The sequence below is a fragment of the Oncorhynchus nerka genome, linkage group LG2 (genome assembly GCF_034236695.1).
Source record: "Oncorhynchus nerka isolate Pitt River linkage group LG2, Oner_Uvic_2.0, whole genome shotgun sequence".
Classification (NCBI taxonomy): domain Eukaryota; kingdom Metazoa; phylum Chordata; class Actinopteri; order Salmoniformes; family Salmonidae; genus Oncorhynchus; species Oncorhynchus nerka.
This window is the reverse complement of record NC_088397.1, coordinates 88,440,197-88,465,838: the sequence shown is the minus strand read 5'-3', so window position 1 is coordinate 88,465,838 and position 25,642 is coordinate 88,440,197. Positions and strand designations below refer to the sequence as shown.

At 42.0% G+C, this 25,642-nt stretch overlaps 1 protein-coding gene across 2 annotated transcripts in view; it reads left to right on the top strand.

Annotated features, from left to right (window-relative positions):
• LOC115121638 (collagen alpha-1(II) chain) overlaps positions 1-25,642 on the top strand; it is an 82,840-nt gene extending 57,198 nt beyond the window's left edge. For both annotated transcript variants that reach the window (XM_065004205.1, XM_065004204.1), the window contains 19 exons: positions 2,151-2,258; positions 2,534-2,587; positions 4,362-4,415; positions 4,631-4,684; positions 5,676-5,729; positions 5,878-5,985; positions 6,121-6,174; positions 9,924-9,977; positions 10,834-10,995; positions 12,286-12,393; positions 12,700-12,807; positions 13,088-13,249; positions 14,348-14,509; positions 14,738-14,791; positions 14,938-15,045; positions 15,392-15,680; positions 15,980-16,167; positions 16,839-17,081; positions 23,384-25,642. In XM_065004205.1, coding sequence (XP_064860277.1) covers positions 2,151-2,258; positions 2,534-2,587; positions 4,362-4,415; positions 4,631-4,684; positions 5,676-5,729; positions 5,878-5,985; positions 6,121-6,174; positions 9,924-9,977; positions 10,834-10,995; positions 12,286-12,393; positions 12,700-12,807; positions 13,088-13,249; positions 14,348-14,509; positions 14,738-14,791; positions 14,938-15,045; positions 15,392-15,680; positions 15,980-16,167; positions 16,839-17,081; positions 23,384-23,530 — 2,271 coding nt within the window. In that variant the 3' untranslated portion in view covers positions 23,531-25,642. The remainder of the gene's footprint in view (positions 1-2,150; positions 2,259-2,533; positions 2,588-4,361; positions 4,416-4,630; positions 4,685-5,675; positions 5,730-5,877; positions 5,986-6,120; positions 6,175-9,923; positions 9,978-10,833; positions 10,996-12,285; positions 12,394-12,699; positions 12,808-13,087; positions 13,250-14,347; positions 14,510-14,737; positions 14,792-14,937; positions 15,046-15,391; positions 15,681-15,979; positions 16,168-16,838; positions 17,082-23,383) is intronic.

The following is a 25,642-nucleotide window of genomic DNA, read 5'->3' as shown; positions in this document are numbered from 1 at the left end:
TGACTCGATGTATATAATGTTTCCATGACTCGATGTATATAATGTTTCCATGCTTAGATGTTAACCTATGTCTAGATGTATATAATATTTCTATGTCTAGATGTATATAATGTTTCCATGCCTAGATGTTAACCTATGTCTAGATGTATATAATGTTTCTGTGTCTAGATGTATATAATGTTTCCATGTCTAGATATATATAATGTTTCCATGTCTAGATGTTCACCTGTCTAGATGTATATAATGTTTCCATGTCTAGATGTATATAATGTTTCCATGTCTAGATGTATATAATGTTTCCATTTCTAGATGTATATAATGTTTCCATGTCTAGATGTATATAATGTTTCCATGTCTAGATGTATATAATGTTTCCATGACTCGATGTATATAATGTTTCCATGACTCGATGTATATAATGTTTCCATGACTCGATGTATATAATGTTTCCATGCCGAGATGTTAACCTATGTCTAGATGTATATAATGTTTCTATGTCTAGATGTATATAATGTTTCCATGCCTAGATGTTAACCTATGTCTAGATGTATATAATGTTTCTATGTCTAGATGTATATAATGTTTCCATGTCTAGATGTATATAATGTTTCCATGTCTAGATGTATATAATGTTTCCATGTCTAGATGTATATAATGTTTCCATGTCTACATGTATATAATGTTTCCATGTCTAGATGTTTATAATGTTTCCATGTCTAGATGTATATAATGTTTCCATGTCTAGATGTATATAATGTTTCCATGACTAGATGTATATAATGTTTCCATGTCTAGATGTATATAATGTTTCCATTACTCAATGTATATAATGTTTCCATGCCTAGATGTTAACCTATGTCTAGATGTATATCATGTTTCTATGTCTAGATGTATATAATGTTTCCATGTCTAGATGTTCACCTGTCTAGATGTATATGTTTCCATGTCTAGATGTATATAATGTTTCCATGACTAGATGTATATAATGTTTCCATGTCTAGATGTATATAATGTTTCCATTACTCAATGTATATAATGTTTCCATGCCTCGATGTTAACCTATGTCTAGATGTATATAATGTTTCTATGTCTAGATGTATATAATGTTTCCATGTCTAGATATATATAATGTTTCCATATCTAGATGTATATAATGTTTCCATGTCTAGATGTTCACCTGTCTCGATGTATATAATGTTTCCATGTCTAGATGTATATAATGTTTCCATGTCTAGATGTATATAATGTTTCCATGTCTAGATGTATATACTGTTTCCATGTCTAGATGTATATAATGTTTCCATGTCTAGATGTTCACCTATGTCTAGATGTTTTAGGGACTACAGATGGAAATGAGCTATTAACTAAATCTGGTGCGACAAATGTTTTCTCAATGCTCTGAGACTTATGGTTTTGTTGTACAATGTCCCTGCTAAATAAACTTCATACATAATTTGAGCATGCATGTTGCAATGGACAACTTCATTTAGTCTTCAGATCATTCTCAAATATATATTCTCAAACCACCCAATATCTTGAAGGAAACTGAAAATTAAAGCTTTTAATGAAGGTCCTTATGAAAAATGAAAACCTTTGAAGGTGCTGCTGATACCCAGTTGCCAAAGCTGGGAAATACTTTTCAGCTAGTTATCTACTGGTTAGTGTTCACCTTGCATTTGATATGGTTTGTTTTGATGAATAATATCACTGTGAAGAGGCCAGTTTCCTCATTGTGGGGATAGAACTTCTGTGAAATGATTTTTTAATTTGTTCTGTTCTATTCTGTTCTATTCAGTTATATTCTGTTCTCTTCAGTTCTATTCTGTTCAGTTCTATTCAGTTCTCTTCAGTTCTGTTCTCTTCAGTTCAGTTCTATTCAGTTCTCTTCTATTCTGTTCTATTCAGTTCTCTTCTATTCTGTTCTGTTCTATTTAGTTCTGTTCTATTCAGTTCTGTTCTAGTCAGTTCTAGTCAGTTCTATTCAGTTCTGTTCTGTTCTATTCTGTTCTAGTCTGTTCTATTCTGTTGTATTCTGTTGCATTCTACAGGCTGTTACTGTTGTTTTCCATCAAAACCTCTACCAGTTGCTGAGTTGCTATTAGTTCTGTATTCAGTTGCTGACAGTAGCTGTTGTGTGTCTTGTGTTGTAGGGCGCGATCGGACCAGGTGGTGCATCGGGTGCCCAGGGACCCCCCGGTCTGCAAGGTATGCCCGGAGAGAGAGGAGCCTCAGGCATCCCCGGACCTAAGGGAGACAGAGTGAGTGGCACTTGAAAGAAGCATCCTAATATTAGTTCAAATCATAGTCATGGTAATCGTACTAAGCCATGAAAGGGATCACTAGCCATGAACTTTGCAACAAGAGCCACTGGAGTAAAGCCACACAGCACAGCAGTAATGATGTGGACTGGCAACACATGATGTAGGTCTATTTACAGTACATGCTCATTGATGTTGTGATTTCATAATGTGTTAACCTACCCTATTCCTTTAATCATAATGTAGTACAATATAACTGTGTTTGTGTCCCACAGGGTGACAACGGAGAGAAGGGACCTGAGGGTGCTTCTGGCAAAGACGGTTCAAGAGTGAGTGACCATCATCATCATCATCATCCACTATATCCCCCAGCCTTTTAATGTCAACCACGCTACCATTTAATATCCAAGACATGTATAACGTCAACCACTCTACCATTTAATATCCAAGACATTTATAACGTCAACCACTCTACCATTTAATACCCACGACATTTATAACGTCAACCACTCTACCATTTAATATCCAAGAAATTTATACAGTCAACCACTCTACCATTTAATATCCAAGACATTTATACAGTCAACCACTCTACCATTTAATATCCAACACATTGAAGATGTCAACACTCTACTGTTTAACATTCAACATATTTAAATATTAGTTCAGCAATCATGTATACACTCACATGTTAAATTGCTCATGGACATTAAACAGCAGAAGGAGAGCTGTACACATGTTAAATTGTTCATGGACATTAACAGCAGAAGGAGAGCTGTACACATGTTAAATTCCTCATGGACATTAACAGCAGAAGGAGAGCTGTACACATGTTAAATTGTTCATGGACATTAACAGCAGAAGGAGAGCTGTACACATGTTAAATTCCTCATGGACATTAACAGCAGAAGGAGAGCTGTACACATGTTAAATTCCTCATGGACATTAACAGCAGAAGGAGAGCTGTACACGTGTTAAATTCCTCATGGACGTTAACAGCAGAAGGAGAGCTGTACACATGTTAAATTCCTCATGGACATTAACAGCAGAAGGAGAGCTGTACACATGTTAAATTCCTCATGGACATTAACAGCAGAAGGAGAGCTGTACACATGTTAAATTCCTCATGGACATTAACAGCAGAAGGAGAGCTGTACACATGTTACATTCCTCATGGACATTAACAGCAGAAGGAGAGCTGTACACATGTTAAATTCCTCAAGGACATTAACAGCAGAAGGAGAGCTGTACACATGTTAAATTCCTCATGGACATTAACAGCAGAAGGAGAGCTGTACACATGTTAAATTCCTCATGGACATTAACAGCAGAAGGAGAGCTGTACACATGTTAAATTGTTGATGGACATTAACAGCAGAAGGAGAGCTGTACACATGTTAAATTCCTCATGGACATTAACAGCAGAAGGAGAGCTGTACACATGTTAAATTCCTCAAGGACATTAACAGCAGAAGGAGAGCTGTACACATGTTAAATTCCTCATGGACATTAACAGCAGAAGGAGAGCTGTACACATGTTAAATTCCTCATGGACATTAACAGCAGAAGGAGAGCTGTACACATGTTAAATTGTTCATGGACATTAACAGCAGAAGGAGAGCTGTACACATGTTAAATTCCTCATGGACATTAACAGCAGAAGGAGAGCTGTACACATGTTAAATTGCTCATGGACATTAACAGCAGAAGGAGAGCTGTACACGTGTTAAATTCCTCATGGACGTTAACAGCAGAAGGAGAGCTGTACACATGTTAAATTCCTCATGGACATTAACAGCAGAAGGAGAGCTATACACATGTTACATTGCTCATGGACATTAACAGCAGAAGGAGAGCTGTACACATGTTAAATTCCTCATGGACATTAACAGCAGAAGGAGAGCTGTACACATGTTAAATTGCTCATGGACATTAACAGCAGAAGGAGAGCTGTACACATGTTAAATTCCTCATGGACATTAACAGCAGAAGGAGAGCTGTACACATGTTAAATTCCTCATGGACGTTAACAGCAGAAGGAGAGCTATACTGAACCTTCTCTTTGTTACTCTTCTATTCCCTCTCTTTCTCTGTATGGTCTAGGGTTTGACTGGTCCAATTGGTCCTCCAGGCCCAGCTGGTCCCAATGGAGAGAAGGTGTGTGTTTATATTTTAACTTTTATACCAGTTAATTGGTTAAGTGATTAAATAAATGTTTGTATTAGATACATCTGAAAAATACACATACAGCCATATCACCTGTAATGAGGTTACTGTATCCCCTAGGTATTATTAAACAGTCTATATAAGGTATGATATATGTATGATGTATGATTGACCTCTGTGACTGACCTCTGTGTTTCCTCCTATAGGGTGAATCTGGTCCCTCTGGACCTTCCGGTGCTGCTGGTGCCCGAGGTGCTCCTGTAAGTACCACAGACACACACACACACACACACATACACACATAACAATTAGGATAAGATTGTATTTACATAAGAAATGTTTTCCCTATGTTTTCCCTTTTCCTGAATTACCTGACTAGGGCCTACTGCCATCTGATTACTGCCATCTGATTACTGCCATCAGATTACTGCCATCTGATTACTGCCATCTGATTACTGCCATCAGATTACTGCCATCTGATTACTGCTATCAGATTACTGCCATCTGATTACTGCCATCAGATTACTGCCATCAGATTACTGCCATCTGATTACTGCTATCAGATTACTGCCATCTGATTACTGCCATCTGATTACTGCTATCAGATTACTGCCATCTGATTACTCCCATCTGATTACTGCCATCTGATTACTGCCATCAGATTACTGCCATCAGATTACTGCTATCAGATTACTGCCATCAGATTACTGCCATCTGATTACTGCTATCAGATTACTGCCATCTGATTACTCCCATCTGATTACTGCCATCTGATTACTGCCATCTGATTACTGCCATCAGATTACTGCTATCAGATTACTGCCATCAGATTACTGCTATCAGATTACTGCTATCAGATTACTGCCATCTGATTACTGCTATCAGATTACTGCCATCAGATTACTGCTATCAGATTACTGCCATCAGATTACTGCCATCTGATTACTGCCATCAGATTACTGCCATCAGATTACTGCCATCTGATTACTGCCATCAGATTACTGCCATCTGATTACTGCCATCTGATTACTGCCATCTGATTACTGCCATCTCTAGGCTACTGTATTGATCCAGAGGCGAGAATTACTTTCACTCGCAATGCTGTTTCCTTGAATGCTCTCCACCTCTCAGAATCAACAATGAAGTGAACACAGAACTTGATACAGTACATGATGCTTGTTTGAACAAGGAAATGTCAAGGGAAGTCGTTGATGCTCAATTTGACCTCTCTGTCCTCTTCTCTCCTAACAGGGTGACAGGGGTGAGACTGGACCTCCTGGGCCTGCTGGCTTCGCTGGGCCTCCTGTAAGTACCACCCCAAGGACAGTACTGTCCGTGCACTTTCTCTCGCTATCAGTGCTACCGTCAACAGCCCAGGACCAACTCCAGCTGCTAGTTGTATGTTGAAGCAAACAGCTGTCTGAGCAGTCTTTTCCCCCGTGTCCCACCCCAGGGATCTGATGGTCAGCCCGGAGTCAAGGGAGAGCAGGGAGAGGGTGGACAGAAGGGAGACGCTGGTGCCCCTGGACCACAGGGACCCTCCGGAGCTCCTGGACCTTCCGTACGTTTCAATAACTCACTTTGTCCTGAAATTAAAAAAATATAGAGAGTAGTTATTTTGTGAACGAAATATTCAAATGGAGTTACTTGCTTCATATTTCTTCATAAAACTGACTATCAATTTCCTTCATTTCAGGGACCTACTGGCGTTTCTGGACCTAAAGGTGCTCGCGGTGCTCAGGGACCCTCTGTAAGTACACATCTCACATCTCATACACATCTCACATCTCATACACATTTCACATCTCATACACATCTCATTCTCATACACATCTCACATCTCATACATATCTCATATCTCATACATATCTCATACACGTCTCACATCTCATACACATCTCACATCTCATACACATCTCATATTTCATTCACATCTCACATCTCATACACATCTCATATCTCATACACATCTCATATCTCATACACATCTCACATCTCATACACATCTCACATCGCATACACATCTCATACACATCTCATATCTCATACACATCTCATTCTCATACACATCTCATATCTCATACATATCTCATATCTCATACATATCTCATATCTCATACATATCTCATATCTCAAACACATCTCATATCTCAAACACATCTCATATCTCATACACATCTCATATCTCATGCACATCTCATTCTCATACACATCTCACATCTCATACATATCTCATATCTCATACATATCTCATACACGTCTCACATCTCATACACATCTCACATCTCATACACATCTCATATTTCATTCACATCTCACATCTCATACACATCTCATATCTCATATCTCATACACATCTCATATTTCATACACATCTCACATCTCATTTCATGTCTCATATCTCATACACATCTCATATCTCATACACATCTCACATCTCATACATATCTCATATCTCATACACATCTCATATCTCATACACATCTCATACTCATCTCATATTTCATACACATATCATATCTCATACACATCTCACATCTCATATTTCATACACATGTCACATCTCAAACACATCTCATATCTCATACACATCTCACATTTCATACACATCTCATATCTCATACACATCTCATACATATCTCATATCTCATACACATCTCATACACATCTCATATCTCATACACATCTCACATTTCATACACATCTTATATCTCATACACATCTCATATCTCATACACATCTCATATCTCATACATATCTCATACACATCTCATATCTCATACACATCTTATATCTCATACACATCTTATATCTCATGCACATCTCATACACATCTCATACACATCTCATATCTCATATACATCTCATACACATCTCATACACATCTCACATTTCATACACATCTTATATCTCATACACATCTCATATCTCATACACATCTCATACATATCTCATATCTCATACACATCTCATACACATCTCACATCTCATACACATCTCATACACATCTCATATCTCATACACATCTCACATTTCATACACATCTTATATCTCATACACATCTCATATCTCATACACATCTCATATCTCATACACATCTCATATCTCATACATATCTCATACACATCTCATATCTCATACACATCTCATATCTCATACACATCTTATATCTCATACACATCTCATATCTCATACACATCTTATATCTCATGCACATCTCATACACATCTCATACACATCTCATATCTCATACACATCTCATACACATCTCATACACATCTCATATCTCATACACATCTCACATCTCATACACATCTCACATCTCATACACATCTCACATCTCATACACATCTCATATCTCATACACATCTCATATCTCATACACATCTTATATCTCATACACATCTCATATCTCATACACATCTCATACACATCTCATACACATCTCATATCTCATACACATCTCATACACACATCTCATCTCATACACATCTCATACACCTCTCATATCTCATACACATCTCACATCTCATACACATCTCACATCTCATACACATCTCATACACATCTCACATCTCATACACATCTTATATCTCATACACATCTTATATCTCATACACATCTCATACACATCTCACATCTCATACACATCTCACATTTCATACACATCTTATATCTCATACACATCTCATATCTCATACACATCTCATACATATCTCATATCTCATACACATCTCATACACATCTCACATCTCATACACATCTCATACACCTCTCATATCTCATACACATCTCACATTTCATACACATCTTATATCTCATACACATCTCATATCTCATACACATCTCATATCTCATACATATCTCATACACATCTCATATCTCATACACATCTTATATCTCATACACATCTCATATCTCATACACATCTTATATCTCATGCACATCTCATACACATCTCATACACATCTCATACACATCTCACATCTCATACACATCTCACATCTCATACACATCTCACATCTCATACACATCTTATATCTCATACACATCTTATATCTCATACACATCTCATACACATCTTATATCTCATACACATCTTATATCTCATACACATCTCATACACATCTCATACACATCTCATATCTCATACACATCTCATACACATCTCACATCTCATACACATCTCACATCTCATACACATCTCACATTTCATACACATCTTATATCTCATACACATCTCATATCTCATACACATCTCATATCTCATACACATCTCATATCTCATACACATCTCATATCTCATACACATCTCATATCTCATACACATCTTATATCTCATACACATCTCATATCTCATACACATCTCATACACATCTCATACACATCTCATACACATCTCACATCTCATACACATCTCACATCTCATACACATCTCATACACATCTCATACACATCTCACATCTCATACACATCTCACATTTCATACACATCTTATATCTCATACACATCTCATATCTCATACACATCTCATATCTCATACACATCTCATACACATCTCATATCTCATATCTCATACACATCTCATATCTCATACACATCTCATATCTCATACACATCTTATATCTCATACACATCTCATATCTCATACACATCTCATATATCTCATACACATCTCATATCTCATACACATCTCATATCTCATACACATCTTATATCTCATACACATCTCATACACATCTCATATCTCATACACATCTCATACACATCTCATACACATCTCACATCTCATACACATCTCACATCTCATACACATCTCACATCTCATACACATCTCATACACATCTCATACACATCTCACATCTCATACACATCTCACATTTCATACACATCTTATATCTCATACACATCTCATATCTCATACACATCTCATATCTCATACACATCTCATACACATCTCATATCTCATATCTCATACACATCTCATATCTCATACACATCTTATATCTCATACACATCTCATATCTCATACACATCTTATATCTCATACACCTCATACACATCTCATATCTCATACACATCTCATACACATCTCATACACATCTCACATCTCATACACATCTCACATCTCATACACATCTCACATCTCATACACATTTCACATCTCATACACATCTCATATCTCATATCTCATACACATCTCATATCTCATACACATTTCACATCTCATACACATCTCATATCTCATATCTCATACACATCTCATATCTCAAACACATCTCATATCTCATACACATCTCACATCTCATACACATCTCATATCTCAAACACATTCCATATCTCATACACATCTCATACACATCTCATATCTCATTCACATCTCATATTGTATATTTAATTTCTGCTCTATTTCTAATGTTTCCATTTTCATCAACAATCTCTCTCTCTCTCTCTCTCTCTCTCTCTCTCTCTCTCTCTCTCTCTCTCTCTCTCTAACAGGGTGCCACTGGTTTCCCTGGAGCTGCCGGCAGAGTCGGGCCCCCTGGTCCCAATGTAAGTACAACCACCTGTCAGCAATACAACTCAAACACTCACATCTTCTGTCACCCTACCTGAGCATCGAAGAATAAATCATACTGATTCGTTACACTGTTCATTTAGTAAAAAGTGTTGGATTTGACTGGAATAGAAAAGGAATGAGTTTAATGTGGGTGTAACAGTGTTGGTTATTAACATTTTCCAAAATGAATGAGCTCTTTTATGTAATTCCAGGTTTTTCCAATAGTTTTCTGATATATTTCAGTACAAGCAGGTGTAATGCTTTTGATTTTATGACTTTTATGGTCATTCAGAAGGTGAAATGAGTACTGACCTTTGATCTATAACCAGACGGGCACAGAATCATTCATCAGCACTATAGTGTGTTTCAGTCTGAATGGTTGTGACCTGCTCTTGTCTGTCTATGGGCAGTTTCAGTCTGAATGGTTGTAACCTGCTCTTGTCTGTCTATGGGCAGTTTCAGTCTGAATGGTTGTGACCTGTTCTTGTCTGTCTATGGGCAGTTTCAGTCTGAATGGTTGTGACCTGTTCTTGTCTGTCTATGGGCAGTTTCACTCTGAATGGTTGTGACCTGCTCTTGTCTGTCTATGGGCAGTTTCAGTCTGAATGGTTGTTATTCTACAGAGTATTGACCTGCTCCTGTCTCTCTCTGTCTCCTCTCTGTCTGTCTTTTATTTTTTTATTTTTTTATTTTTTTTAAGATTGGTTTATTGGTTATTGTTTGGTTGATTGATGTTTCATTGATTGAGTGTTGATTGGTAGATTGATTTACAGATTTATGGATTGGTTGATCAATGTATTGATTGATTGGTTGATTTGTTGAATGATTGATTGATGTGTCTCTCTGCAGGGTAACCCTGGTGCTGCTGGTCCCTCTGGCCCTGCTGGTAAAGATGGCCCTAAAGGTGTGCGTGGAGACGGTGGACCCCCAGGCAGACAGGGAGATGCTGGGCTGCGTGGAGCCGCTGGATCCCCTGGAGAGAAGGGAGATGCTGGAGAGGATGGTCCCTCTGTAAGTTCACCTGTTTATCACTACAGTACCGTCGTCAAGCACCAACCCGGGGCATAGTGGACGGCTTGATAACTCTCATTCAGCCCAGCACCCCACTAAGCAAAAGGGGGTAATACAAGCTGAAATATCTGTCCCCAGTAGGTTCACCTTTCATCAAAACCATCCTCAACTGAAGGTCCCGCAGGCTTTATGCTTTATTCAACATTTAAAAGTGATTTAGTCCACTGAACTCCCACAGATTGTGATGTTACAGACAAATCCCCGCACAGCCTCATCACCCCAGTTAACACTGAAATACATCTGACATTTTGCAGCTATAAAACCAGACTGGCTTTATTTCCCAAAAAGTCTTTCTTGTTTACTTCCAACACACAGGCATAGACATTAGTCCAGGGAATGAAAGAAAGGCCCATTATAACGGACAACAACACTACTCCCCCATCCCCGTCATAACACCTAGCTGTAAGTGTGTGTTCATCACTGACCCAATAACCAGACTAACCACACTGTGGTCTGCCGGGACCTTAATAGCACCTGTAGGCTTCCCCTGGACAGAGACATGATGGCAGAGAGGCCAAGGCTTTTACTTTGCACTTACACACCTTACAATTATCCCTTGAGTAACACTGAACTGACAGCTGAGAGTTACTAAAATTAGATAGGCATTTAGATAGGCAGACATAAGACACACTGTTTCTCTCTGGTCTGAACCACATAAGTGGAGGAGAGTAGGATGCAGTGCACACAAAATATTTGTTCTTGCTTTTCAGTAAAAAAAAATGTTGATCGTTTTTTTGTTGAGATTCTTGATAATAACACGCTGTCCCCCTCTCTTCCTCCTCTCTTCCTCACTTCCTGTCTTCCTCCTCTCCTCCTCACTTTCTCCTCTCCTCCTCACTTTCTGTCTTCCTCCTCACTTCCTCCTCTCCTCCTCACTTCCTGTCTTCCTCCTCACTTTCTCCTGTCCTCCTCTCTTCCTCCTCTTCATCCTCTCCGCCTCTTCCTCTCTTCCTCCTCTCTTCCTTCTCACTTCCTCTCTTCCTCCTCTCCTTCTCACTTCCTCCTCTCCTCCTCACTTCCTGTCTTCCTCCTCACTTTCTCCTGTCCTCCTCTCTTCCTCCTCTTCATCCTCTCCGCCTCGTCCTCTCTTCCTCCTCTCTTCCTTCTCACTTCCTCTCTTCTTCCTCTCCCCTTCACTTCCTCCTCTCCTCCTTCCTCCTCTCCTCCCGTCTTCCTCCTCTCCTCCCGCCTGCCTCCTCTCCTCATATCTTCCTCTCTTTCTCCTCCCAGGGTCCCGATGGTCCTTCAGGCCCTTCAGGTCTGGCTGGACAGCGTGGTATTGTTGGTCTTCCAGGACAACGTGGAGAGAGAGGTTTCCCTGGCCTGCCAGGACCCTCTGTAAGTCACATTCACATTCTATTAGATTAAAGTTAGAATACATTTACACATTGATTAATTAATAAATGATTGATTAATTATTATACAGTAGACTATGGGTTGCTAAAGGCGACTTGACACCCATTTATTAATTCATTACAAAATAATATTTTACAGTCAATTGCCTTGTACCCACCCCACCCAATTTCAAATAAGAATGGATAGATGGATATTCAAAGAAAATGATCAGTGAAAATATGACTATTGATTAGATGAGTGTCAACCCCTGCCGGTGGTCCTCCAACTAGCCTGTATCCATCTCCCCAGGGTGAGCCTGGTAAACAAGGATCTCCTGGTGGAAGCGGAGACCGTGGGCCCCCTGGCCCTGTGGGGCCCCCTGGACTGACTGGACCCGCAGGAGAGCCCGGTAGAGAGGTCAGTGTCTGTCCCATAACATGGGTTGTGTCTGAAATGGCATCCTATTTCTTCTATAGTGCACTACTTTGGAACAGGGTCCACATAGGGCTCTGGTCAAATGTTGTGCACTACATAGGGAATAGTGTGCCATTCAATGCAGCACAGTGTCCCCAATATGTCCTCTCATTGTCAACTCTATACCTGCAGTACAGTACGTTAACTCACTGTTATGATTAAGTGAATCACTAATTATGCTTTTGATACTTCTGATATTAAACAATGTGTAATTGTCTCTCAGGGCAACGCTGGTTCTGATGGACCCCCTGGTAGAGATGGAGCCACTGGAATCAAGGGTGACCGTGGTAACACCGGTCCTGCTGGTGCTCCTGGCTCCCCAGGGGCTAATGGTTCCCCCGGCCCTGTCGGCCCCACCGGCAAGCAGGGAGACAGGGGAGAGGCTGTGAGTATACACCCTATAACACCCCTCAACATCCCCATGGAACCCCTGTTTACACCTGGTAGAACCCCTATAACACCCCTCAACATCCCCATGGAACCCCTATTTACACCCCGTAGAACCCCTATAACACCCCTCAACATCCCCATGGAACCCCTGTTTACACCTCGTAGAACCCCTATAACACCCCTCAACATCCCCATGGAACCCCTGTTTACACCCCGTAGAACCCCTATAACACCCCTCAACATCCCCATGGAACCCCTATAACACCCCTCAACATCCCCATGGAACCCCTGTTTACACCCCGTAGAACCCCTATAACACCCCTCAACATCCCCATGGAACCCCTATAACACCCCTCAACATCCCCATGGAACCCCTGTTTACACCTGGTAGAACCCCTATAACACCCCTCAACATCCCCATGGAACCCCTGTTTACACCTGGTAGAACCCCTATAACACCCCTCAACATCCCCATGGAACCCCTGTTTACACCCCATAGAACCCCTATAACACCCCTCAACATCCCCATGGAACCCCTGTTTACACCCCGTAGAACCCCTATAACACCCCTCAACATCCCCATGGAACCCCTGTTTACACCCCGTAGAACCCCTATAACACCCCTCAACATCCTCATGGAACCCCTGTTTACACCCGTAGAACCCCTATAACACCCCTCAACATCCTCATGGAACCCCTGTTTACACCTCGTAGAACCCCTATAACACCCCTCAACATCCTCATGGAACCCCTGTTTACACCTCGTAGAACCCCTATAACACCCCTCAACATCCCCATGGAACCCCTGTTTACACCCCGTAGAACCCCTATAACACCCCTCAACATCCTCATGGAACCCCTGTTTACACCTCGTAGAACCCCTATAATACAGGACACCAGGACATGAAGTTGAGTTTTTCACTCCATTTCTATTTCCAGGATATGCTGGATATGTGATAGTCCACTTGCATATTAATGTATGCATTAATCCATTAACTGTCTTTGATTTAAAGGACATGTAATTGAGTTCACTCAGATACTAATGTATTGCAACCCGTCCTAACCCTGTGTCTGTCTCTTGGCTGTTCTCTAGGGAGCTCAAGGACCAGCTGGACCTGCCGGGCCTGCTGGAGCCAGAGGAATGGCTGGACCCCAAGGACCCCGTGGAGACAAGGGTGAGGCTGGAGAGGGTGGTGAGAGAGGACAGAAAGGACACAGAGGATTCACTGGTCTGCAGGGTCTGCCTGGACCTCCCGTAAGTACCCCCCCCCCAAATCTTCCTGTACCCCTAATCTCCTGTAACCCTAATCTTCCTGTACCCCTTAAACTTCCTGTACCCCCTAATATTCCTGTACCCCTAAACTTCCTGTACTCCTAATCTTCCAGTATCTCAAATTATCTCTATACTCTAAAAAATCTCATTGTACCTCTTATCTGAAGTTGTGTACATCCTAGACATTGTCTGACCAGTGTCTCACCACAGGGTCAAGCTGGAGACCAGGGTGCATCTGGACCTGCCGGACCAAGTGGATCAAGAGTGAGTATAGACAAAAGCAGTAAAAAGTCTAGCACAGGGTTTTGAGAGGTACCTGTCTTATTCATACTCAACCAAAGAGCATGGCAGGCAGAGCTGTAGTGTGTACAGTAACAGTACATCTGAATCCTTGTGTGTGTTCTGTTTAGGGACCTCCCGGACCTATTGGTCCACATGGAAAGGATGGTTCCAACGGTATGCCCGGCCCCATCGGACCCCCCGGACCCCGTGGTCGCTCTGGAGAGACTGGTCCCTCTGTGAGTAACGCTCTCATCTCTCAACTTACTGTATCTTAAGGATCATCAAAGTTCACAGAGCAGTGGGTGACTTGGTGCCAATCTCAAATGACACCCTATTTCCAATACAGTGCGCTCCCTTTGCTCTGGTCAAAGTAATGCCCTAGGGAGCAGGGTGCCGTTTGAGACGGCAACACTTGATGCTACCTGTACTTGAACTCCTCTTTGCTCTGTGTTTTTCCTCCTCTGTAATACCTATGGCACTGCGCTGGTAGCAATACATCACCTGTACCTCGTAGTCTAGCATCTTGGTTTTACAATATCTTCAATCAATTAAGTATTCTATCTTTCTATCTGTGTATCGCAGGGTCCCCCTGGAAACTCCGGTCCCCCTGGTCCTCCTGGTCCTCCCGGCCCTGGTATCGACATGTCTGCCTTCGCTGGTCTGTCTCAGCCTGAGAAATCCCCTGATCCCCTGAGGTACATGAGGGCCGACCAGGCCTCCGGAAACCTGAGGACGCACGACGCCGAGGTGGACGCCACGCTCAAGTCTCTCAACAACCAGATTGAGAACATCCGCTCCCCCGAGGGCTCCAAGAAGAACCCTGCACGTACTTGCAGAGACCTGAAGCTGTGCCACCCAGACTGGAAGAGTGGTGAGTGACGGGATAGGGGCGACGATTGCCTCTTTGTTAGGAGACAAGAGTTTAATAGACCAACAGGACTTGACCAGGAATGACTTGGGGTCCTAAAGTTTCTCCTGCTATGGTCAGGTGATGTTGTGAGGTTAAACTCCTACCCCTACTGATTAGATCGGGAAAAAACGATGTGCTCATGAGGAAATCTGGAAGGTTCTATAGTGTTCAAAAGACAAAATAAATATGACCAGGTGTATTACAATTACATAGGAAGTACTACTGATTGAATGTGACCTGACTCCTCCGTCTGTCTGCAGGAGAGTACTGGATCGACCCTAACCAGGGCTGCACCATAGACGCCATCAAGGTCTACTGTAACATGGAGACCGGAGAGTCCTGCGTCTACCCCAAGCCCGCCAGCATCCCCAAGAAGAACTGGTGGTCCAGCAAGAGCAAGGCTGCCAAGCACGTCTGGTTCGGAGAGACCATGAACGGAGGATTCCATGTGAGTCACCATTCAATCCCTCTTCTATCCTCGTTATATGATTTTGATTATAATGAAAATACAAAAATACACATTTCCTCTTCAGTCTCAGATTCAATCTTTGCCTTTTGGTAAAGTGTTTTTTTTAAACTGGCAGTGAATTTTATATTCTCAATTGATGCCACCAGTCTGAAGAAGTTTGCTTCATTTTTGGTTCTAGTTTTAACCAGACATCATACAGTATATAATTATCACATTGGTCCTAACCTCCCTGTCTCCCCCTCCTCTTTCACTAGTTTTAACTAAAGACATGTTATAATTCCACATCATTGTACTGGATGTAACCTTCCTGTCTCCCCCTCCTCTTTCACTAGTTTTAACTAAAGACATGTTATAATTCCACATCATTGTACTGGATGTAACCTTCCTGGCTCCCCTCCTCTTTCACTAGTTTTAACTAAAGACATGTTATAATTCCACATCATTGTACTGGATGTAACCTTCCTGTCTCCCCCTCCTCTTTCACTAGTTTTAACAAAAGACATGTTATAATTCCACATCATTGTACTGGATGTAACCTTCCTGTCTCCCCCTCCTCTTTCACTAGTTTTAACTAAAGACATGTTATAATTCCACATCATTTACTGGATGTAACCTTCCTGGCTCTCCTCTCTCTCCGCTGCCCTCTACAGTTCAGCTATGGCGATGACAGCCTGGCTGCCAACACGGCCAGCATCCAGATGACCTTCCTGCGGCTGCTGTCCACCGAGGCTAGCCAGAACCTCACCTACCACTGCAAGAACAGTGTGGCTTACATGGACGGAGCCACGGGCAACCTGAAGAAGGCCGTGCTGCTCCAGGGATCCAACGATGTGGAGATCAGGGCCGAGGGAAACAGCCGCTTCACCTACACCGTTATGCAGGACGGCTGCACGGTGAGAGGATGAAAACACACACACACACACACACACACACACACACATACAGACAGACAGACAGACAGACAGACAGACAGACAGACAGACAGACAGACAGACAGACAGACAGACAGACAGACAGACAGACAGACAGACAGACAGACAGACAGCCCTCTCCTCTCACAGTATCAGCCCTCTCCTCTAACAGTATCATCCCTCTCCTCTAACAATATCATCCCTCTCCTCTAACAGTATCATCCCTCTCCTCTCACAGTATCATCCCTCTCCTCTAACAATATCAGCCCTCTCCTCTAACAATATCAGTCCTGTTCTATAACAATATCAGTCCTGTTCTATAACAATATCAGCCCTGTTCTATAACAATATCAGCCCTGTTCTATAACAATATCAGCCCTCTCCTCTAACAATATCAGCCCTGTTCTATAACAATATCAGCCCTCTTCTATAACAATATCAGCCCTCTCCTCTAACAGTATCAGCCCTCTCCTCTAACAGTATCAGCCCTCTCCTCTAACAGTATCATCCCTCTCCTCTAACAGTATCAGCCCTCTCCTCTAACAGTATCAGCCCTCTCCTCTAACAGTATCAGCCCTCTCCTCTAACAATATCAGCCCTCTCCTCTAACAGTATCAGCCCTCTCCTCTAACAATATCAGCCCTCTCCTCTAACAATATCAGCCCTCTCCTCTAACAATATCAGCCCTCTCCTCTAACAGTATCAGCCCTGTTCTATAACAATATCAGCCCTGTTCTATAACAATATCAGCCCTGTTCTATAACAATATCAGCCCTGTTCTATAACAATATCAGCCCTGTTCTCTAACAATATCAGCCCTCTCCTCTAACAGTATCAGCCCTCTCCTCTAACAGTATCATCCCTCTCCTCTAACAGTATCATCCCTCTCCTCTAACAGTATCAGCCCTCTCCTCTAACAGTATCAGCCCTCTCCTCTAACAATATCAGCCCTCTCCTCTAACAGTATCAGCCCTCTCCTCTAACAATATCAGCCCTCTCCTCTAACAATATCAGCCCTCTCCTCTAACAGTATCAGCCCTGTTCTATAACAATATCAGCCCTCTCCTCTAAGAGTATCAGCCCTCTCTTCTAACAGTAACAGCCCTGTTCTATAATAATATCAGCCCTGTCCTCTAACAGTTGCAGCCCTGTTCTATAACAATATCAGCTCTCTCCTCTAACAGTATCAGCCCTCTCCTCTAACAGTATCAGCCCTCTCCTCTAACAGTATCAGCCCTCTCCTCTCACAGTATCAGCCCTCTCCTCTAACAGTATCATCCCTCTCCTCTAACAATATCATCCCTCTCCTCTAACAGTATCATCCCTCTCCTCTAACAATATCAGCCCTCTCCTCTCACAGTATCATCCCTCTCCTCTAACAATATCAGCCCTGTTCTATAACAATATCAGCCCTGTCCTCTAACAATATCAGCCCTCTCCTCTAACAATATCAGCCCTCTCCTCTAACAATATCAGCCCTCTCCTCTAACAGTATCAGCCCTGTTCTATAACAATATCAGCCCTCTCCTCTAACAGTATCAGCCCTCTCCTCTAACAGTATCAGCCCTGTTCTATAACAATATCAGCCCTGTCCTCTAACAGTATCAGCCCTGTTCTATAACAATATCAGCCCTCTCCTCTAACAGTATCAGCCCTCTCCTCTAACAGTATCAGCCCTCTCCTCTCACAGTATCAGCCCTCTCCTCTAACAGTATCAGCCCTCTCCTCTAACAGTATCATCCCTCTCCTCTAACAGTATCAGCCCTCTCCTCTAACAGTATCATCCCTCTCCTCTAACAATATCAGCCCTGTTCTATAACAATATCAGCCCTGTCCTCTAACAGTATCAGCCCTGTTCTATAACAATATCAGCCCTCTCCTCTAACAGTATCAGCCCTCTCCTCTAACAATATCAGCCCTCTCCTCTAACAGTATCAGCCCTGTTCTATAACAATATCAGCCCTCTCCTCTAACAGTATCAGCCCTCTCCTCTAACAATATCAGCCCTGTCCTCTAACAATATCAGCCCTGTCCTCTAACAATATCAGCCCTGTCCTCTAACAATATAAGCCCTGTCCTCTAACATTATCAGCCCTCTCCTCTAACAGTATCAGCCCTGTTCTATAACAATATCAGCCCTCTCCTCTAACAGTATCAGCCCTCTCCTCTAACAGTATCAGCCCTGTTCGATAACAATATCAGCCCTGTCCTCTAACAGTATCAGCCCTGTCCTCTAACAATATCAGCCCTCTCCTCTAACAGTATCAGCCCTCTCCTCTAACAGTATCACCCCTCTCCTCTAACAGTATCAGCCCTCTCCTCTCACAGTATCAGCCCTCTCCTCTCACAGTATCAGCCCTCTCCTCTAACAGTATCAGGCCTCTCCTCTAACAGTATCATCCCTCTCCTCTAACAATATCATCCCTGTCCTCTAACAATATCATCCCTCTCCTCTAACAATATCAGCCCTGTTCTATAACAATATCAGCCCTCTCCTCTAACAATATCAGCCCTGTCCTCTAACAATATCAGCCCTGTCCTCTAACAATATCAGCCCTGTCCTCTAACAATATAAGCCCTGTCCTCTAACATTATCAGCCCTCTCCTCTAACAATATCAGCCCTGTTCTATAACAATATCAGCCCTGTCCTCTAACAATATCAGCCCTGTCCTCTAACAATATCAGCCCTGTTCTATAACAATATCAGCCCTCTCCTCTAACAATATCAGCCCTGTCCTCTAACAATATCAGCCCTGTTCTATAACAATATCAGCCCTCTCCTCTAACAGTATCAGCCCTGTTCTATAACAATATCAGCCCTCTCCTCTAACAGTATCATCCCTCTCCTCTAACAATATCAGCCCTCTCCTCTAACAGTATCATCCCTCTCCTCTAACAATATCAGCCCTGTCCTCTAACAATATCAGCCCTGTCCTCTAACAATATCAGCCTTCTCCTCTAACAATATCAGCCCTCTCCTCTAACAATATCAGCCCTGTTCTATAACAATATCAGCCCTGTCCTCCAACAATATCAGCCCTGTTCTATAACAATATCAGCCCTGTCCTCTAACAATATCAGCCCTCTCCTCTAACAATATCAGCCCTGTTCTATAACAATATCAGCCCTGTTCTATAACAATATCAGCCCTCTCCTCTAACAGTATCAGCCCTGTCCTCTAACAATATAAGCCCTGTCCTCTAACAATATCAGCCCTCTCCTCTAACAATATCAGCCCTGTTCTATAACAATATCAGCCCTGTCCTCTAACAATATCAGCCCTGTTCTATAACAATATCAGCCCTCTCCTCTAACAATATCAGCCCTGTCTAACAATATCAGCCCTGTTCTATAACAATATCAGCCCTGTCCTCTAACAATATCAGCCCTGTCCTCTAACAATATCAGCCCTGTTCTATAACAATATCAGCCCTGTCCTCTAACAATATCAGCCCTGTCCTCTAACAATATCAGCCCTGTTCTATAACAATATCAGCCCTGTCCTCTAACAATATCAGCCCTGTTCTATAACAATATCAGCCCTGTCCTCTAACAATATCAGCCCTCTCCTCTAACAATATCAGCCCTGTCCTCTAACAATATCAGCCCTCTCCTCTAACAATATCAGCCCTGTCCTCTAACAATATCAGCCCTGTTCTATAACAATATCAGCCCTGTCCTCTAACAATATCATCCCTCTCCTCTAACAATATCAGCCCTCTCCTCTAACAATATCAGCCCTCTCCTCTAACAATATCAGCCCTGTTCTATAACAATATCAGCCCTGTTCTCTAACAATATCAGCCCTGTCCTCTAACAATATCAGCCCTGTCCTCTAACAATATCAGCCCTGTCCTCTAACAATATCAGCCCTGTTCTATAACAATATCAGCCCTCTCCTCTAACAATATCAGCCCTGTCCTCTAACAATATCAGCCCTGTTCTATAACAATATCAGCCCTGTCCTCTAACAATATCAGCCCTGTCCTCTAACAATATCAGCCCTGTTCTATAACAATATCAGCCCTGTCCTCTAACAATATCAGCCCTGTCCTCTAACAATATCAGCCCTGTTCTATAACAATATCAGCCCTGTCCTCTAACAATATCAGCCCTGTTCTATAACAATATCAGCCTAACAATATCCTCTAACAATATCAGCCCTCTCCTCTAACAATATCAGCCCTCTCCTCTAACAATATCAGCCCTGTCCTCTAACAATATCAGCCCTGTCCTCTAACAATATCAGCCCTGTTCTATAACAATATCAGCCCTGTCCTCTAACAATATCATCCAATATCTCCTCTAACAATATCAGCCCTCTCCTCTAACAATATCAGCCCTCTCCTCTAACAGTATCAGCCCTGTTCTATAACAATATCAGCCCTCTCCTCTAACAGTATCAGCCCTGTTCTATAACAATATCAGCCCTGTCCTCTAACAGTATCAGCCCTGTTCTATAACAATATCAGCCCTCTCCTCTAACAGTATCAGCCCTCTCCTCTAACAGTATCAGCCCTCCTCTAACAATATCAGCCCTCTAACAGCATCAGCCCTCTCCTCTCACAGTATCAGCCCTCTCCTCTAACAGTATCAGCCCTCTCCTCTAACAGTATCATCCCTCTCCTCTAACAGTATCAGCCCTCTCCTCTAACAGTATCATCCCTCTCCTCTAACAATATCAGCCCTGTCCTCTAACAGTATCAGCCCTGTCCTCTAACAATATCAGCCCTGTCCTCTAACAATATCAGCCCTGTCCTCTAACAATATCAGCCTTCAATCCTCTAACAATATCAGCCCTCTCCTCTAACAATATCAGCCCTGTTCTATAACAATATCAGCCCTGTCCTCCAACAATATCAGCCCTGTTCTATAACAATATCAGCCCTGTCCTCTAACAATATCAGCCCTCTCCTCTAACAATATCAGCCCTGTTCTATAACAATATCAGCCCTGTCCTCTAACAATATCAGCCCTGTCCTCTAACAATATCAGCCCTGTCCTCTAACAATATCAGCCCTGTCCTCTAACAATATCAGCCCTGTCCTCTAACAATATCAGCCCTGTCCTCTAACAATATCAGCCCTGTCCTCTAACAGTATCAGCCCTCTCCTATAACAATATCAGCCCTCTCCTCTAACAATATCAGCCCTGTCCTCTAACAATATCAGCCCTGTTCTATAACAATATCAGCCCTGTCCTCTAACAATATCATCCCTCTCCTCTAACAATATCATATCAGCCTCTAACAATATCAGCCCTCTCCTCTCTAAATATCAGCTCTAACAATATCAGCCCTGTCCTCTAACAGTATCAGCCCTGTTCTATAACAATATCAGCCCTCTCCTCTAACAGTATCAGCCCTCTCCTCTAACAATATCAGCCCTGTCCTCTAACAATATCAGCCCTCTCCTCAAACAATATCAGCCCTGTCCTCTAACAATATCAGCCCTCTCTTCTAACAATATCAGCCCTCTCCTCTAACAGTATCAGCCCTGTTCTATAACAATATCAGCCCTCTCCTCTAACAGTATCAGCCCTCTCCTCTAACAGTATCAGCCCTGTTCTATAACAATATCAGCCCTGTCCTCTAACAGTATCAGCCCTGTTCTATAACAATATCAGCCCTCTCCTCTAACAGTATCAGCCCTCTCCTCTAACAGTATCAGCCCTCTCCTCTAACAGTATCAGCCCTCTCCTCTCACAGTATCAGCCCTCTCCTCTAACAGTATCAGCCCTCTCCTCTAACAGTATCATCCCTCTCCTCTAACAGTATCAGCCCTCTCCTCTAACAGTATCATCCCTCTCCTCTAACAATATCAGCCCTGTCCTCTAACAGTATCAGCCCTGTCCTCTAACAATATCAGCCCTGTCCTCTAATAATATCAGCCTTCTCCTCTAACAATATCAGCCCTCTCCTCTAACAATATCAGCCCTGTCCTCTAACAATATCAGCCCTGTCCTCCAACAATATCAGCCCTGTTCTATAACAATATCAGCCCTGTCCTCTAACAATATCAGCCCTCTCCTCTAACAGTATCAGCCCTGTTCTATAACAATATCAGCCCTCTCCTCTAACAATATCAGCCCTCTCCTCTAACAATATCAGCCCTGTTCTATAACAATATCAGCCCTCTCCTCTAACAATATCAGCCCTGTTCTATAACAATATCATCCCTCTCCTCTAACAATATCAGCCCTGTCCTCTAACAATATCAGCCCTGTCCTATAACAATATCAGCCCTGTCCTCTAACAATATCAGCTCTGCCTCTCTGTCCCCAGAAACACACAGGAGCATGGGGCAAGACAGTGATTGACTACAGATCACAGAAGACCAGCCGGCTGCCCATCGTGGACATTGCTCCCATGGATATTGGAGGAGCGGACCAAGAGTTTGGAGTCGACGTCGGTGCAGTCTGCTTCTTGTAAAGACAAAGGAATGAAAAAGGAAAAGCTGAGAAAAAAACCATAAAAGATGAGGGAGAGAGAGACAGAGAGAGAGAGAGAGGAACACACACTTCTAGCAAAATGAATGAAAGAGAGAAAAGAGAAAGATCAAGTCACTTTTTTTTTTTAAGTAAAAAGTGATTTTTCCAACTAGGATATCTGCACTGAATGGCACCGGCAATATTCATCTGTGATTTCATCGACTTCCAGTCTCCCTCCGTCAACCCCTCCCTCCATTCCCCCATCCACTCCACCCCCCAGCCTGGGAGCACCTCCCCACTAACAAGTAGGAACAAAGGAAGAGGAGAAGGAGAGAAAGGGGGAGTATGTCAGAGCATGACAGAAAGAGAGCCGACTTGGTGTTATTTATTTATTGTTCAGGTGTAGGTCCCAGGTGTGTTAGGACTGAGTGTGTTACCCTGTAAAAAGGCCCCACGCACAACTACATACATAATCAGTTCCCCACCTCCCCAATCTCCTCTTTTCTTTCTCCTATTCCATACCTTCTCAAACATTATATCAAATCCAAACCAAAAACGGAGCAGTGTGATAGGTGCAGGTGTTCCTAGTTCCAACCGCCGCCCCAGTGTGTATCAGGAAGTTACTGTGTATTATAATATATTCAAATGGTGCTATTGCTGTAAAACCAGTCTGTATTCTTTAACAACCAGATACTGATGTATTAGTGACATGTTCATAATGTGTATATATGTATATGTGTGTGTATACATATATCTACAGTTTTCAGAGAGTACATTTCACGCTGAGATTTGTTTTCAGAGTGGTAAATGTCGCTGCCCCTCCCACCCCCGATCACAATCCCCCTCATTGGCTGCCCAATGAAACAGAAACTGCGTCTATCATTTTTGTAAGAGACATGTTCAATTCGGGATTTCAATCTCAGATCTAAACTTCTTTTGTTTTGTTTTAATTATATTAAAAGCTACCTCACGCTAAAAAATAAAGAAACAACTAAGCAAAGTTATCCAAGTTTACAAATCCAGCTTTGGGTGATCATATCTTTGGTGCATGAGACCCCATGTTGTGAGAAGACCACCAGAAGGTGCCTTTAACCCATGCCCTGTCCCACTCCACTTTGTCCCATATGCCCCCACTGTCCTCTCACACAGGAAATACCCTCTACCCTGGCAGGAAGTACCTTGGCCCTGGCCACGCCCCATAGGAACAGGCCATGCCCCCATAGGAACAAGAACAGGGCAGGGCTGTTAGACTTGAGTGAGTTCTTTCTCACAGTGATATCACTACTAGACAATCCAGACCTCCTTTACACACAGAGGAAAACCACCTACGACCAGGGCAGAGGGTGCTTTTATTTTTGAGGGTGTGTATATTTTGTATTATTAATAATAATAATAGTATTATTGCTAATAATGATAGCATTACTATTATTATTATTATTAAATATGATGATCATGATTTTGTTTTTGTTGCAGTTTTGATTAATGTAAATTGGAAATAAAAGGAAAAACAAGTAACAGACTGAAGTCGCTTTTTTAATTTTATTTTTGGGGGTATTTTGATTGTTATTCATCCTCATATTGCTCCAGAGAAAAGTGTACATGAACTATCTGGGAAGGTCTTTTTTCTGTACCCTGAAAGTATGATGAAAAACGTTTCTGTTGCTATTATGTTCCCAGAGATAGAAGCAATACCAAATATTGATCCTGTGTCCTGTATGCACTCTGCCTTGGTCTGTGTGTTTGGGCTAAATGCATATTGAGGGGTGGGATGCAGTCAGAACACACAAGGAGATACAGTGGAGAGGTGATGATGGTGAGAGGCCATTTTCTTTTTGTTTTATTTGTGGGAGAGAAAAGGCTAAATTTAGTGAGGAAGTGGAAAGTTCATATCATGTACTATTTTGTATGTGTAAAATAGTTTTGCAATATTTTCAGATCGTTTTTAAGCATGGTAGATAGAGTAGGAATGGGAAACATTTCCAACCACAATAATCAGTAACTGTATGGGTTTATTATGTCATCCTGTACTTTTTATTTAATTTTCTTTCCTGACTTTACATCTGTCACCTTTCACCATAGCAATAAAAGGTAGAAGCATTTCTCTTAACACAGA